The 13,785-nt window shown below is 41.7% G+C and overlaps 1 protein-coding gene across 5 annotated transcripts in view; it reads right to left on the bottom strand.

The window, feature by feature from the left end:
- Positions 1-524: 524 nt before the first annotated feature.
- LOC144339910 (uncharacterized) overlaps positions 525-13,785 on the bottom strand; it is a 37,348-nt gene continuing 24,087 nt past the window's right edge. Inside the window, exons 1-3 of one of the 5 annotated variants that reach the window (XR_013415489.1) lie at positions 4,060-4,215; positions 1,411-1,525; positions 525-754 (exon numbers count right to left, since the gene is read on the bottom strand). Coding sequence is in view for 2 of the 5 variants with exons in the window: in XM_077997163.1 (XP_077853289.1) it covers positions 13,475-13,577 (103 nt within the window). In the remaining 3 variants the exon portion in view is untranslated. Of the gene's footprint in view, positions 755-1,410; positions 1,526-4,059; positions 4,216-6,270; positions 6,463-11,633; positions 13,578-13,785 lie in introns of those variants that run through there. The other 4 variants (XR_013415488.1, XR_013415487.1, XM_077997164.1 and 1 more) reach the window with 4 other exon arrangements.

Raw genomic sequence — 13,785 nt, 5'->3', positions numbered from 1 at the left:
TTCTTGCACAGACTATAAAAGAGATATTTTCTGAACCCTAAGAAGAAAAGGCGATGGTATGTAGGAACTCACATAGGTTTGCCAAGAATAAAATTGAATACTTCCCTTTTTGAATAAGCGTAGTGGATTAATCAGGAAAATGCTGTGAACAGAAAGGCATTTGACCAATTTTCATGCCATTATAGACAAGACTGAATGATAATACAATCAGGTGTGTTCATATTTGGTTGAATAACTGTAGCCCAGGAGTATTAATTGATTAATTCCCCTATAAGTGCTCAAAGACTCTCGTTGGTCCTACCTTTAACAAAGCTCTTATCAAGTATTTGGACAAAGAGAGGCATCACATGTATTAAGATCTGAGAATGACATTGAGCTAGATAATTTAATTGGTGATCAAACTGAAAGAACTGAAAGATATACATAAGTTGAAATAATGGGTCACAACTAACAAGAAAAATAATGGAGATAGATATAAAGTCCTTTTAAGACCAAGAAACACATGTGCAAGGATACAAAATGAGTGATATCTGAACAAGTTTATTTAAAACAAACAAAAAACTCAGGGTCTAGGTGCTTCAAGGTCAAAAGAAACCTACTCACTGCTGCAAGCCCACAGTGTAGTTGGAGGCAGCAGTCACTGCAGATGCTGTCCAGAACAAAGGAGGCGAAGACTCCCCTCTGCTGTGACTATAACCTCCAGCTTGTGGTGGTGGGCTTCAGAGGGCCTTCGCAAATTTGGCAGTGGCAGCCTCTAGAGTAGAATTTTAAAAGGGAGGGTTTTACTTTTATATACCTTGACTTAATGCATATTTAGCATTTATTATTTTGCATTTAAAAACAAAGAAAGAAAAAATCTGAAGCATAACATGTTAGTTGAGGATGTAGAATTTGGAGTCAGATGGAGTGTTCAAATTTCTATTTAGCTACTTAGCTGTGGGAGCTGGGCAGGTCATATCATTTCTTCGGCCCTTGGTCTTCTCATCCCAAACACTGGGAAGATAGTGGCACCATAAATTTCCCTCAAGAGTTTATCTAAAAGACATGTCTAAAGCACCTGGCACATAATCAACACTCTCACTCCAACCATAATCAGAGAAGGACCTGGACTAAGGGTCTGGAAAAGGGAAGAGAGATCCTGAGAAGGAAACAATAACTGCTTGAGAGGTTGAAGTATTTGAAAGGTTATTATGGGGAAGGAAAATAACTTTGTTTTTGGTATTGCTCCAACAGGCATAATTGAAATCAACAGGTAGAAATTCTTGTGGTGGAAATGCCTTTCCACTCATCACAAGGAAGAATGTCTCAACTCAGGCCACTCATAAAAAGTGGTGAGTGCCCCATGGCTGGAGGTTTTACAGTGGAGGTTGTACAACCACCTGCCAGAGATGATATTCAAGGAGGTCTTACCCTGGGAGTCTGGTTAGCTTGGTGTTCTGAAACTGGATTGATCATCAGAAACATAAGAAGAGCTTTTCCAAATGCAAGTTCCATGGCCACACGCAGTCCTAATGAATCAGAATGGCTGTGGGGGCAAAAAGAATATAGATTTTCTAAAAGTTCACCAAGAGACTGATGAAAAACCAGGCTTGGAAACCACCAGGTTATAACCTTTCTGTTTCCTTGAGTTTAAGAATGTACAATTTGACATATGCTGTGCTGAATTTTGAACAGCAAGGTAAAGTCAACTAGGACCAGGGTGTCTTTGAAGGAAACAGGAAAGGAGAAAGAGTGTGAATAAGTGAGTTACCCTATCCCTGTGACAACCCAGGCATGACCAGGGTACAAAGACTCCTTGTCCAGGCAACGATATGAACCCATGGGGACCCTGCTGCCCTCTGATAAGGGAACACTTGAATATATGTCAACTTTCTGCAAACCACCAGCATAAATTTTCTTTAAAACCAAAGTCACAAATAATCCCCCCCCAATAGAAGCATATGACTTATTTTGTTTTCACGCAAGCTCATTCTTAGATAAAACAGGAGACAGAGAGAGCGATGTCAAGATGTTACAGCCAAGAAGGAAGCAGAGGAGAGGTACAGCCTTTGTTACTTTTTAATTGGAAAAAGATCTTATTTCAGACAGCAAGACATTTAAGAAATGCCATTAATTGTTTGTTGCTGTCACCAATGAGAAAAAGGTGAACAGGTAGGAAGCAGACTTCTAAAATTAGCCATCTTTAAAAGTTGAGGAGTCCTTACTTCTAGCAGAGGCAGGTTACTGTATTAAATACTACAAAGTATGAGTTAACAATGACTTCTGTAGTCCTCTTAACTGGTTAACCTCTTAGTTCTAATAAGATACTGATTTATTGTCAGGGCACAATTTCCTAACCTTTGTGCAGAGGACACTTAAGGAATCTAAGAATGCAAATATGCACCAAATAGGTGTGGCCGGATAAATTGGTCTCAAGCATATTTTTTATTGCTGTTTTTGAAATTTATGTAGACACTGAAATTAAAATACATATTTAAAAAGCATTACTGAATTCACAGCAGCTTTTCATCGGCACAAACTGTCCCAATCAATGGGTACCAAAGTACAAGTAGTATCATCTGGGCATGCACGAACCTTTTCCTGCTGGAAAGAGTGAAAGCTAAGCTCAATAGCTTAGGAAGAGCCTATTTGGGTTCTTTTTGCTCCCATGCACACTACAAATAGCTTTTCCTTAATTCATACTGAGCTGGCTCTTCAGGAGCAGACAGGAAACGAGACGGGAGTGCAGGGAGAGACTGGGAGAAAAGAGCAATGATTTAGCTGCTCTTCTCGTGTGGGAGAGGTCGACTTCCCACCTATGGAAATCTTCATACATTTTTTTCCTGCAAACAGAGTCCTCTGGGGCTGCCAACATCAGTGAAATAAAAGGTAATTTAGTTTATCTTGAAAACAAAACAACCCCAAACCCACTGCTATTATCAAAACTGAAGAATTACTGGGAGGAGGGATTCCCTGAATTATTCATTGCCCTCAAGCAGTTTACAAAATAGTAGGGATGCCACCAAAAAAGAAATGGGGAAAAAATTTTATGCATGCTCAAAAGTTGGACACAGTAATTTATTAGTTTATATTAAATTAAATTATGTACAATTTGTAAACTTTTTTTAAATGATGAAATTCGGTACTGTCAAATTGTTGAAAATGTACACCCACATCCTGCTGGTAGCAGTGTAAATTGGTACAATCCTTTACCAAAGCAATTTGATACTGCATTCAAGAACCTTAAAATGTTCACACCCCTTGATCCAGTAACTTAAAGGAAATTTATTTTAAGAAAATAAGTCAAGGCCGGGAGCAGGGGCTCATGTCTGTAATCCCAGTACTTTGGGAGGCTGAGGTGGGAGGATCACGAGGTCAGGAATTCGAGACCAGCCTGACCAACACGGTGAAATCCACCTTTACTAAAAATACAAAAATTAGCTGGGCATGGTGGCAGGTGCCTGTAATCCCAGCTACTCGGAGGCTGAGGCAAGAGAATCATTTGAACCCAGGAGGCAGAGGTCGTAGTGAGACAAGATCGTGGCATTGCACTCCAGCCTGGGCGACAGGGCAAGACTCTGTCTCAAAAAAAAAAAAAAAGAAAGAAAAGAAAAGAAAAGAAGTCAAAGGAAATTAAAAGTTATATGCAGAAATATTTTTATTATGTACAATTTCTAATATTGAAAACTTAGAAGAAGTCAAAAGGCTTAATAGAGGAATATCAAAATAAATTATAGTAAGGCTATTCAATGAATGAAATGAAATACTCTTTAGTCATTAAAATGTCAATAATGAACTATAGAAACATGACAAATGCTGAAGATAGTGAGTGAAAAGAAAATGCAGAGTATAAAATTATATCTACGCTTTAATTGTAGTTGAATAAAAATATATTCCTTATATTACCGAAGAATAAGGACTCACCAGAAACACAGAAAAATCCAAACTATTTTATTTATGATTCAAAATTGTAGGTGAGTTTTATCTGTTTTTGTCTTAGAGTATATCTACATCATTATAAAGCTTGGTGCATAAAAAACATCTGAACATGAGTGCAAAAAGGGTTATTATTAGGCTCACCTGTTATCACTAACTCCTGATCCAAACGTCTCTCTCCCTGGCTTATGAAGTTATTCTTCAACTTACCCTCAGGTGAAGGGAGAAAACTGAACTTACAGTACGAGATACAGCAGTACTAGGACTTTCATGCAAATAAGACTATTTCTCCTTTCCGGCCTAGAATGAGATGGAAAGAATGGAATGATGACTAAACAGGGTCTGACACTGGTAAAGCTGGGAAATTGGCTGCCTCATGTGTGCCTTCCAAAAACCCTCTGAAATGGTGTTCTTCACTTAGGAAAAAACATACCCAGAAGGGTTATGTGGTTTGCCCAAGGACACACAGCTAGTTGGTAACGGAGCCAGTTTTCAAATCCTGGGCAGATCGGATTCTGAAAGCCTCCTCATTCTGCTCTACATCCCTTCCCAAGCAAGTATGGGAGAAGATGAAGACACATTGTTCATGATATGGGTCAAGTCAGTTTGTACCAAGGTCATTAACTCATTTGGCCCTTGAAGTTTCAGGCCACTGTTTGAAATCCTGATGATATGTTAAACTCATCCGGGGATGTATTGAAAATTTTTTTGATGCCTGGGACTTACCTGCAGAGATTTTGATTTAATTGGTCAAGGATAGGATATAAAACTCTCCAAGGATAGGCTGGCTCAATCAGGGCTGAAAACCACTGGTTTAGGCCCTTTGCATTTCCAACCTCTATCCTATAAACCTTTCAATTGGTCCCATAATGGGAGTTAAAACAACACTCCATTCACTCTTCTAAAAATTGTTTGATTGTGATAAAATAGGCATTACATAAAACTAACTTTTCTTTTTTTTTTCTTTTTTTTGAGACAGAGTCTCACTCTGTCACCCAGGCTGGAGTACAGTGGCACAATCTCAGCTCATTGCAATCTCCGCCTTCCAGATTCAAGTAATTCTCCTGCCTCAGCTCCTGAGTAGCTGGGACTGCAGGCATGTGCCACCACGCCCAGCTAATTTTTGTATTTTTAGTAGAGACAGGGTTTCACCATGTTGGTCAGGCTGGTCTTGAACTCCTGACCTCAGGTGATTCACCTGCCTCAGCCTCCCAAAGTGCTGGGATTACAGGCGTGAGCCACCGTGCCCAGCCAAAACTGACCATTTTAAAGTGTACAATTCAGTGGTACTAAGTACATTCACAATGTTGTGCAACTATCACCACCAACTGGTTCCAGAACTTTTTTTTAATCACAATGGGAAAAACCCAGTGACTAGTCACTCCCCATTCTTCTGCTTCCCTCAGTTCCTGGCAACCACTAATCTGCTTTCTGTCTCTGTGAATTTGCGTATTCTGGTCATATGATATAATCATACAATATGTGGCCTTTTGTTGATGGCTTCTTTAGGTGAGGATATTTTTTTTTTCCAACCTGAAGCAGAATGGATAGCATAATGTTTTCAATTTTCATCTAGTTGTCAGTGTATTAAAACTTCATTCCTTTTTATGGGTGAATAATATTCCATTGTATGGATATAACACAATTTGATTATTCATTCATCAGTTGATGGACATTTAAGTGGTTTCCACATTTGACTTCCATTCACTCTTCTCTCAGATCTGAGGTTCCTCAGGACACACCTTTACAGAAAGAACTAGAGAAGAAGAGTTTTATAAGCTAACAATGGGACTGTAGAGTGAATCTGTGATTCTGAAAGTATGATCTCCCAACCAGCAGCACCCACATTACTTGGGGACTTGTTACAAACGCAAATCCTTAGGCCCCACCACAGACCTACTGAAGGCACAAACTCTGGGGATGGGGCCCAGCACTCTGTGTTTTCATAGCCCTCCAGGTGACTCAGACACAGGCTGAAGTTTGAGAACTACTGGTATTGGCCGGGCACAGTAGCTCACACCTGTAATCCCAGCACTTTAGGAGGTGGAGGCGGGAGGATCACCTGAGGTCAGGAGTTTGAGACCAGCCTGGCCAACATGGTAAAACCTTGTCTCTACTAAAAATACAAAATTAGCCAGGCGTGGTGGCACATGCCTGTAATCCCAGCTACTCGGGAGGCTGAGGTAGGAGAATCGCTTGAACCTGGGAGGCAGAGGTCGTGGTGAGCTGAGATCACGCCATTGCACTCCAGCCTGGGCAACAAGAGTGAAACTCCATCTCAAAAAAAAAAAAAAAAAAAGAACCACTGGCATAGCAACACTAGCCTGGGGCTCCAGCTCAAGGCGTTTCTGTGGCTTTCTCTCAGGTTGACTCCGCCCACACTGCAAACCAAGCACCTCCAGAGCAGAGCAGTGTCCAGCCCTGGGCAACCTCCCTGGTAGTACAGTCATAATACTCTCATCTGCAGGATCCAGGATGTTAGTGTCACTGAATTCAGCTGGTGCATGAGACGAGGTTGACACAACACCCTCAAGTGATCACAGCTCTCTGTAATAAACAAACACATGTTGTAAGAAAATAGTCTTAATTACAGAGCTGCATCCTAGCAGTTTACATTGTTGAGTGTCTTACACTCAGAGAACCGCAATCAACTTGTTCACTTCAGAATTGCTACCAGAAGACAATTGGCAGGGTCTCCATTGTCTGGTTTCTGCTTCTCCTTCTGGCCTGGTGAAGATCCTGCTGTTCCCCACCAGCCTGGATTACTCCTACTCACTCCTCCAAGCCAGTGGGTCATGTGCCAGGCCACCTCCCTGCCTTTGCTTAAGTGGTTTCTCCTCCCTGTGATACCCTCCTACTCTCTCCCCGCTCATCACATCCTCCATCCCTCATACTCAATCCACCTTCACCCCTCTCGTGAGAGCCCCATGGGGCCATCCCTGCTATCAGCCATCTCCTCTTCCTTGCCCTTATTTTTGGTACCACCATTCTTTGCTTGATCATACTATTTGGGCATCTCTTGTTTGGGGTCATTTTTGTTATATTGTTATTTGGTCCTTACTTTTTTAGACTTAATTCCTGACTATCAACTATTCTGTAAGCTTCAATACACATATTGTAGCAGTGGGGGAATGCTATTTAAAGCCATGACTGTGGCCACTTTCACATAATAGGACATACATTCTCTTATAGGGAATACATAATACCATGAGCCTTGATGGGACTTGTAGGTGAGAAACGCAAGCTCTGGGTATAGCCTAGGAAGTAACAAAAATGAAGAACAAGCTGTATTGTGCTCTGGTGGGAAGTAACCCGAATTTGGGGATTGCAGGAAGCCGTTAGTTGAGTAGACAGCTGTCCCTGGAGAAGAGCAAAGCCCAAGAAGGTAATGGCAAGGAAAGGCCTTAAGGGGACGTGGTGAGTGGTTTGGCTAAAGGGCAGGACATTAGGCCTTCTGCGATTGCCCCTATGATGCTGTGCTCCAGTTCCTCGGCATTCAGCCAAATGCAGCCTAAGGCAGAAAGGATAGAGAAACTGGGGCCCTGTATAGCAGGGTGACATGGCAGGGAAAGGGCAGTCACTGCCAGGATGCTGGCAATCCTGGACCAGGAGACTGAGTTCTCAGAGACAGTCTCAGGACATATTGAGGAGGACTCGGCTCTCACAGAAGAGGAATGGGACTCTGCTCGTTAATCTGGGTACACAGGAAGAGGAGCCCAGAAGACTGGACGGCTTAAAGTCCTGCTGTGTCAGAATTATAAGTATGCAATATCTACCACGCAGAAATAGCACAATACTGTATTTGCCTTTCTGGAAAATTCTGCTGGGATGGTGGTTATGGGGTGAAGACTTTGGAAGTGTTTTTTGTCTGATAGTTTGAGGGTCCAATGTATTAGGCAAAATCACAATAAAAGTGATGTGCATTAAGTATCCTATGGGTATCATATATAAAATATATATTACATTTATATATATATACACCAGCCTCCCTTTCTCCCCTCCAGGCCCCAGAAGCAATATCAGGACTGCTGGGGTTTAGGGAGCACCTCAAGCACAGCTCTGCACCCTGAACCATGCCACTAGTTACTCCAGATGAGTTATGTCATCCCATGTGGTCCTCAGGATACTTCCTGCGTGAAGTGCTGAATGTGCAGATGTCTCCACATGTCCCTGGAGGAGGTAGCAAAGAAGACCCAGGCTCTGGAGTCTCCTGCTTACACGGGAATTCAGGACGCCTTCCTCTCTCCCTGCCTCAGTCTCCTTTTTATAAGAATATTAATACTAAAACCCCCTCCTAGGAAGATGGTTGAAGGTACCAGTTAAGAGCACAGAGCTACATGATCACAGTTTGAATCCAGGCTCTGACACTAGCTGAATATAACCCGAAGCAAGTGATTTAACCTTTCTGAGCCCACATCTAACCTTTCTGTAAAATGTAGGTAATGGTAATTACTACTTCAGAAGAGTATGAAAGAATAAAATTGGTTGAGGTATACAAAATAATTTAAAGTATGCCTGGCACATAGTAGGCACCGTTTTATGTGTTGGCTGTTACTGTTATTATACATGCAAAATGCTTCTAGTGACCATCAATTGATGTTAGCTATTATCTGCGCCCCCGTCATCCCCAACCCTCCCCCACCAGTTATGAACACAACTGCAAGTAGCGCCCTGGGAAATGCTGGTCTTGTCCAGTATATGCAAAGGGCAGGAATTCCGTGAGTAGCTCTTTGCATGAGAAACTGAATCCTCCCAGCCTTTCCATCCTTGCTGAAGCAAGAAGGGAGGAAGAGAGTGAGTACAAACCATCTTAGATGCAGCTGAGCTGTGTTTCTCAGCTCCTTAAGACAAAGAGAACCTCATCCTTTAAATTTCAAATAAAATAAATTCCCAAGCTTAACTCTAAGCTGCATGTAGACAAATTAGCTCTGAGGCCTAATCACTGATGATATGTTTCTTAAGTGAATTCACATGAACAAATAGGAAACATTCTTCTTCCTTTTCTAAGTAACAGCCTGGGAACAAGAAGTTGACAGAAGCAGGGATGAGCCTGTGTGTGCACATGGAGCCTGGAGCTCCCAGGGAGAGGCCAACACTCCCCTTCCCCTCTGCCCACTCTTTATAGCTGTTTTTCTGCTCTTTGCCCTCCTGAATCATTTTATCTTACTGTCATGTTTTCAGACACTGAAAAAAACTACCTTGGCAAATTCGAGAGGAAGTCAGAAATAGACTCAGAGGCGTTTATTAAGAAGCATTTCTAAAGGGAGAAAAACAAATTACAGAAGCAGAAGCTGGGGTTGAGCAAGAAGAGATCTGGAGGTTTCAGGTAAAGAAACAAGCATGATAGATTAAAAACACAAATAGGAGACAGGACCTGAGAATCACGAAGTATTACATTTATAACTTAACCTTCATTAAATGTTCACTGCATCGAGCATACATGCATCCCATTTAATCTCTGGAGGAAAAGGGGTAGCTACAATGATGTTTATCTTTTTATAGATGAGGAAACTAAAGTATATAGAGGTTTAGGGATTTGCTGGCTTACGACTGTGCCCCTTGTGAATCAGGAAAGATTGGAGAAGATTCAGAAAAGATCCAAAAAAATAAAGAAGGGATCTAAAACCCAAGATTTTTGGCCAGGCATGGTAGCTCACACTGGTAATTCCAGCACTTTGGGAGGCTGAGACAGGCAGATCACTGAGGTCAGGAGTTCAAGACCAGCCATGGCCAAAATGATGAAACCTGTCTTTATGAAAAAAACAGAAAAATTAGCTGGGCGTGGTAGTGCGCACGTGTAGTCCCAGCTACTCAGGAGGCTGAAGAAGGACAGTCACTTGAACCTGAGAGGCGGAGAGTGCAATGGACCAAGATAGCACCATTGCACTCCAGCCTGGGTGACAGAGTAAGACTCCATCTCAAAAATCAATAAATACAATACAATAAAATTCAAGACTTTTATGAAGAGTTCTGTTAAAAGTCCTAGAATTGTTTAGCACAGTGCAAAAAGAACTGAGGATGGGAGGGGTAACAAAAGACTTTATTCCCTAGTCTCCCTGGCGACTACCCTGTGTGCCAGCCAATAAGCTGTAAGCAAAGGATTATGTGGTACTTCCAATGAGTCTCTTTAAAAGAGAAGAGGCAAAGCTTTCTTCTGCCCCTTCCTCCTGCCTAGAATGCAGATGTAATGGCTGGAACTCTAGCAGTCATTTTGGACCTTGAGGTGACCTTGAGAAAAGGAGCCATACCTTAGGACGTGGAGCATCAAGTTAAATGTTTGGGTCCATGACATATTGGAGCCACATACCATCCCTGGACTGCCTATCTCTGGATTTCTTTTATATGGAGGAGAAATATACTTCTATCTTGTCATAGCCACTACTACAGCACACAGAGTAAACTTAATCCCAACAGATGGACCCAGACTTCTGCTGACAACCATCTTGCAACAACAAAGGAAGCTAGACTTGGAATAAAGCTGATACCACAGTAGCAGAGCAGAAACAAAAAACCCAGGTATTTCCATATGTCATGAAACTGCTGGGTCAAGCTTCTCCTGAAGCTGACATTTTCATGAGACTTTCCAGTTACATGAACCAATAGATTCACTTTACTTTTTAAACTAGTTTGTGTTGGCAGTTTTGCTACTTGCAACTGAAAGCATCATAGTTGACATGGCATTTCATTTCTAATGAAAGCAGTATAAACAGAAGTATATTTAAGTGCATCTAGGCTTTCCTTAGAGTGGAGTCATCAAATGCATACATAAGATCTGAATGATTTTTTAAAATTACAATTATGCACCACGTAACGTTTCAATCAGTGATAGGCCACGTAGACAACAGTGGTCCTATAAGATTATAATACCATATTTTTACTGTACCATTTCTATGTTTACATGTTTAGATACATAAATATTTCACATTATGTTACAGTTGCTACAGTATTCAGTACAGTAATATGCTATACAGATTTGTATCCTAGGTGGGTAGTAGGCACCTAGGTTCGTGTAGGTACACTCTATGATGTTTGCTCAATGATGGAATCACCTAATGACACATTTCTCAGAACATATCTCCATTGTTAAGTGACATTACTGTACTTAAGATTCATTAAGTCCCTAGTATGTGCCAGGTATTTGACACAAATTATCACTCATCTAGGCAACAGTACTGAATGGCTGAAATTATTATTCCCATTTTACAAATGAAGAAACTGAGGCATGGGGGGTTACATAAGTTGCCCAAGGTGATACAACTAGTAAAGACACAGCTAGCAGTAAAACCCATGCCTGCAGAGGTCCTACAGACACAATCTTTGCATTACACAGAACCCTGGCCACAGCTATCTCCTAGTCCTAATGTTCTGCAAGTCCTGCTTTTTAAACTCTGCTTTCGTTTTGCTTTTTGTTTGTTTTTTGGGTTGTTTTTTAGACAGAGTCTTGCTCTATCGTCCAGGCTGGAGTGTAGTGGTATGATCTCAGCTCACTGCAACCTCCACCACCAGGTTCAAGTGACTCTCATGCCTCAGCCTCCCAAGTAACTGGGATTACAGGTGCACACCACCATGCCTGGCTAATTTTTGTATTTTCAGTAGAGACAGGTTTCACCATGTTGGTCAGGCTGGTCTTAAACTCCTGACCTCAAGTGATCCACCTGCCTCAGTCTCCCAAAGTGCTGGCATTACAGGTGTGAGCCACTGTGCCTAGCTTGTTTTGGGTTTTTTTGTTTTGTTTTTTGCATTTTTTTGTAGAGATAGGGTGTCGCTACAATGCCCAGGCTGGTGTCAAACCCCTCCCACTTTAGCCTCTCAAAGTGCTGGGATTACAGGTGGGAGCCACTGCGTCCAGCCTTAAGTTTTGCTTTTGGAAACCCTGCAGCTTGGCCAGTTTGGAAGAACATTTGTATCAGTCTCACCAAACAAATGGACCTGCAGTTGGGTGACACAGCATATGTTCATGGTCAAAGACACAAATGTCCCCTCTTTCTTGCCCACACCTGCTCTCTCTCAGAGCTCTTTGGCTCTCTCTGAGGAATGGCTCATTTGGGTACCTTGACTGTTTCTTCCTCTTTGAGATGGTACACACTGTCGAGGACACACATATTAGATATTGGATCCGGCCCACGTTCGTCTTAACAAATTATGCTGTCTCACTAGTGTTTGTTCTTCTACTGCTGGGCTAAATGGTTGAATTCCACTTTCATTTAAGATTTAAGGCTAGACGTTATACTCAAAAATCATTCCTGGCCTTTATTGATTAGCACTGATATAGTGCATCAAAACTGAAGATATTTGACACACAAGTCACACTGGGTTTTCAGGGCCTGTTTTTCATCTATGAATAAGCACACTGAAAGAGTTTTGTTTAATATTATTGAAGTTGAAGCATGTCATGTCCATTTACTGATATGTAATTCATTATAAGCAAATGTTGACTCTAAATGTGAAGTCACATGAAGTGTACTCCCTGTGATTCTATGCTATTTAGAAATGATCCCTTCTGTGGCCTGGAGTGGTGGCTCATGCCTGTAATCCCAGCACTTGGGGAGGCTGAGGCGGGCGGATCACAACGTCAGGAGATCAAGACCATCCTGGCTAACACAGTGAAATCCCATCTCTACTAAAAAATACAAAAAAATCAGCTGGGTGTGGTGGCGGGCACCTGTAGTCTCAGCTAGTTGGGAGGCTGAGACAGGAGAATGGCGTGAACCTGGGAGGCGGAGCTTGCAGTGAGCCGAGATCACACTGCTGCACTCCAGTCTGGGCGACAGAGTGAGACTCCATCTCAAAAAAAAAAAAAAAAAAAAGAAATGATCCCTTCTGCTAAGTATTTTTGAATATTTCAAAGTACAAAAAAATTAACCCCAGATAAATAAAATAAAAATGTTTGCTCTTTACCAAATTGCCATATTCCATCTTATTTGGATAAGTCATCAATACTTCACAATCATCAATGCCAGATGCCAGTGAAAGTGGTGTGGATGGGGTATATAAATAGCGGTCATTAATATTTCTTAGAATGCTAATGACATTTTGTCTTCCCAGATAAGTCAAGAGTCTGAATACATAAGTCACCAAAGCACAGTTTGTCATAGAATTCTGACATAAAACGCTATCTCCAAGCAAGTTTCCCAAATAAACAAATTATCTGGAGTGTTTACTACTCCCACGATCCACTTAAGAGCTTCACAAGTAGCCAACAGGAAACAGCAATGGGGATCTTTCTGCACCCAGGAAATAGGTATTTGCCAATAAGAATGAGAGCAACTTGAAAGGGACAAATTCTGTGCTAAATATAATTTCTATGCCCATACAACATCTAACAGAGCACTGTCAGAACAGTGTATATTCGAGAGAATGAGAAGACAAGCTACAGACTGGGAGAAAATATTTACAAAAGGCATCTAATGAAGAACTGTGACCTAACATACACAGAGAACTCTTAAAAACTCAACAGTAAGAATATGAACAACCCAAGTGAAAAACTGGCAAAAGATCTGAATAGACACCTCATTAAAAAAAGACAGCTTATTGTCGCCTAATTCGGCTCCTGGTGCTTTCAGGGGTGAAGACTCTGTGTGAGTTCCTTGGTGATAGAGAGTCTTTGTATGGTGGCTTTCTTTCTCAGCTGCTGGTTGTAGCAGCAATGTGCCCACTGTTTCCTGTGGGGTTAGAATGGCAGAGGTCTCTCAAAGCTTATCTTGTTCTCCAGTGGTATGCACTTTTTAATTTTTTCCCTAGCACTTTATTTACTGGGTTGAACAGGTTGAGCTTCCAGCCAGAAGGGGAGGTGTCCATAGGTAAAAACCGATTGCGGTGGCCGGGCACAATGGCTCATGCCTGTAATCCCAGCACTTTGGGAGGTTGAGG

The sequence above is a fragment of the Macaca mulatta genome, chromosome 3, assembly GCF_049350105.2.
Source record: "Macaca mulatta isolate MMU2019108-1 chromosome 3, T2T-MMU8v2.0, whole genome shotgun sequence".
Taxonomy (NCBI): Eukaryota; Metazoa; Chordata; class Mammalia; order Primates; family Cercopithecidae; genus Macaca; species Macaca mulatta.
The sequence above is the reverse complement of the archived record's forward strand: the minus strand, read 5'-3'. Positions and strand labels throughout refer to the sequence as shown.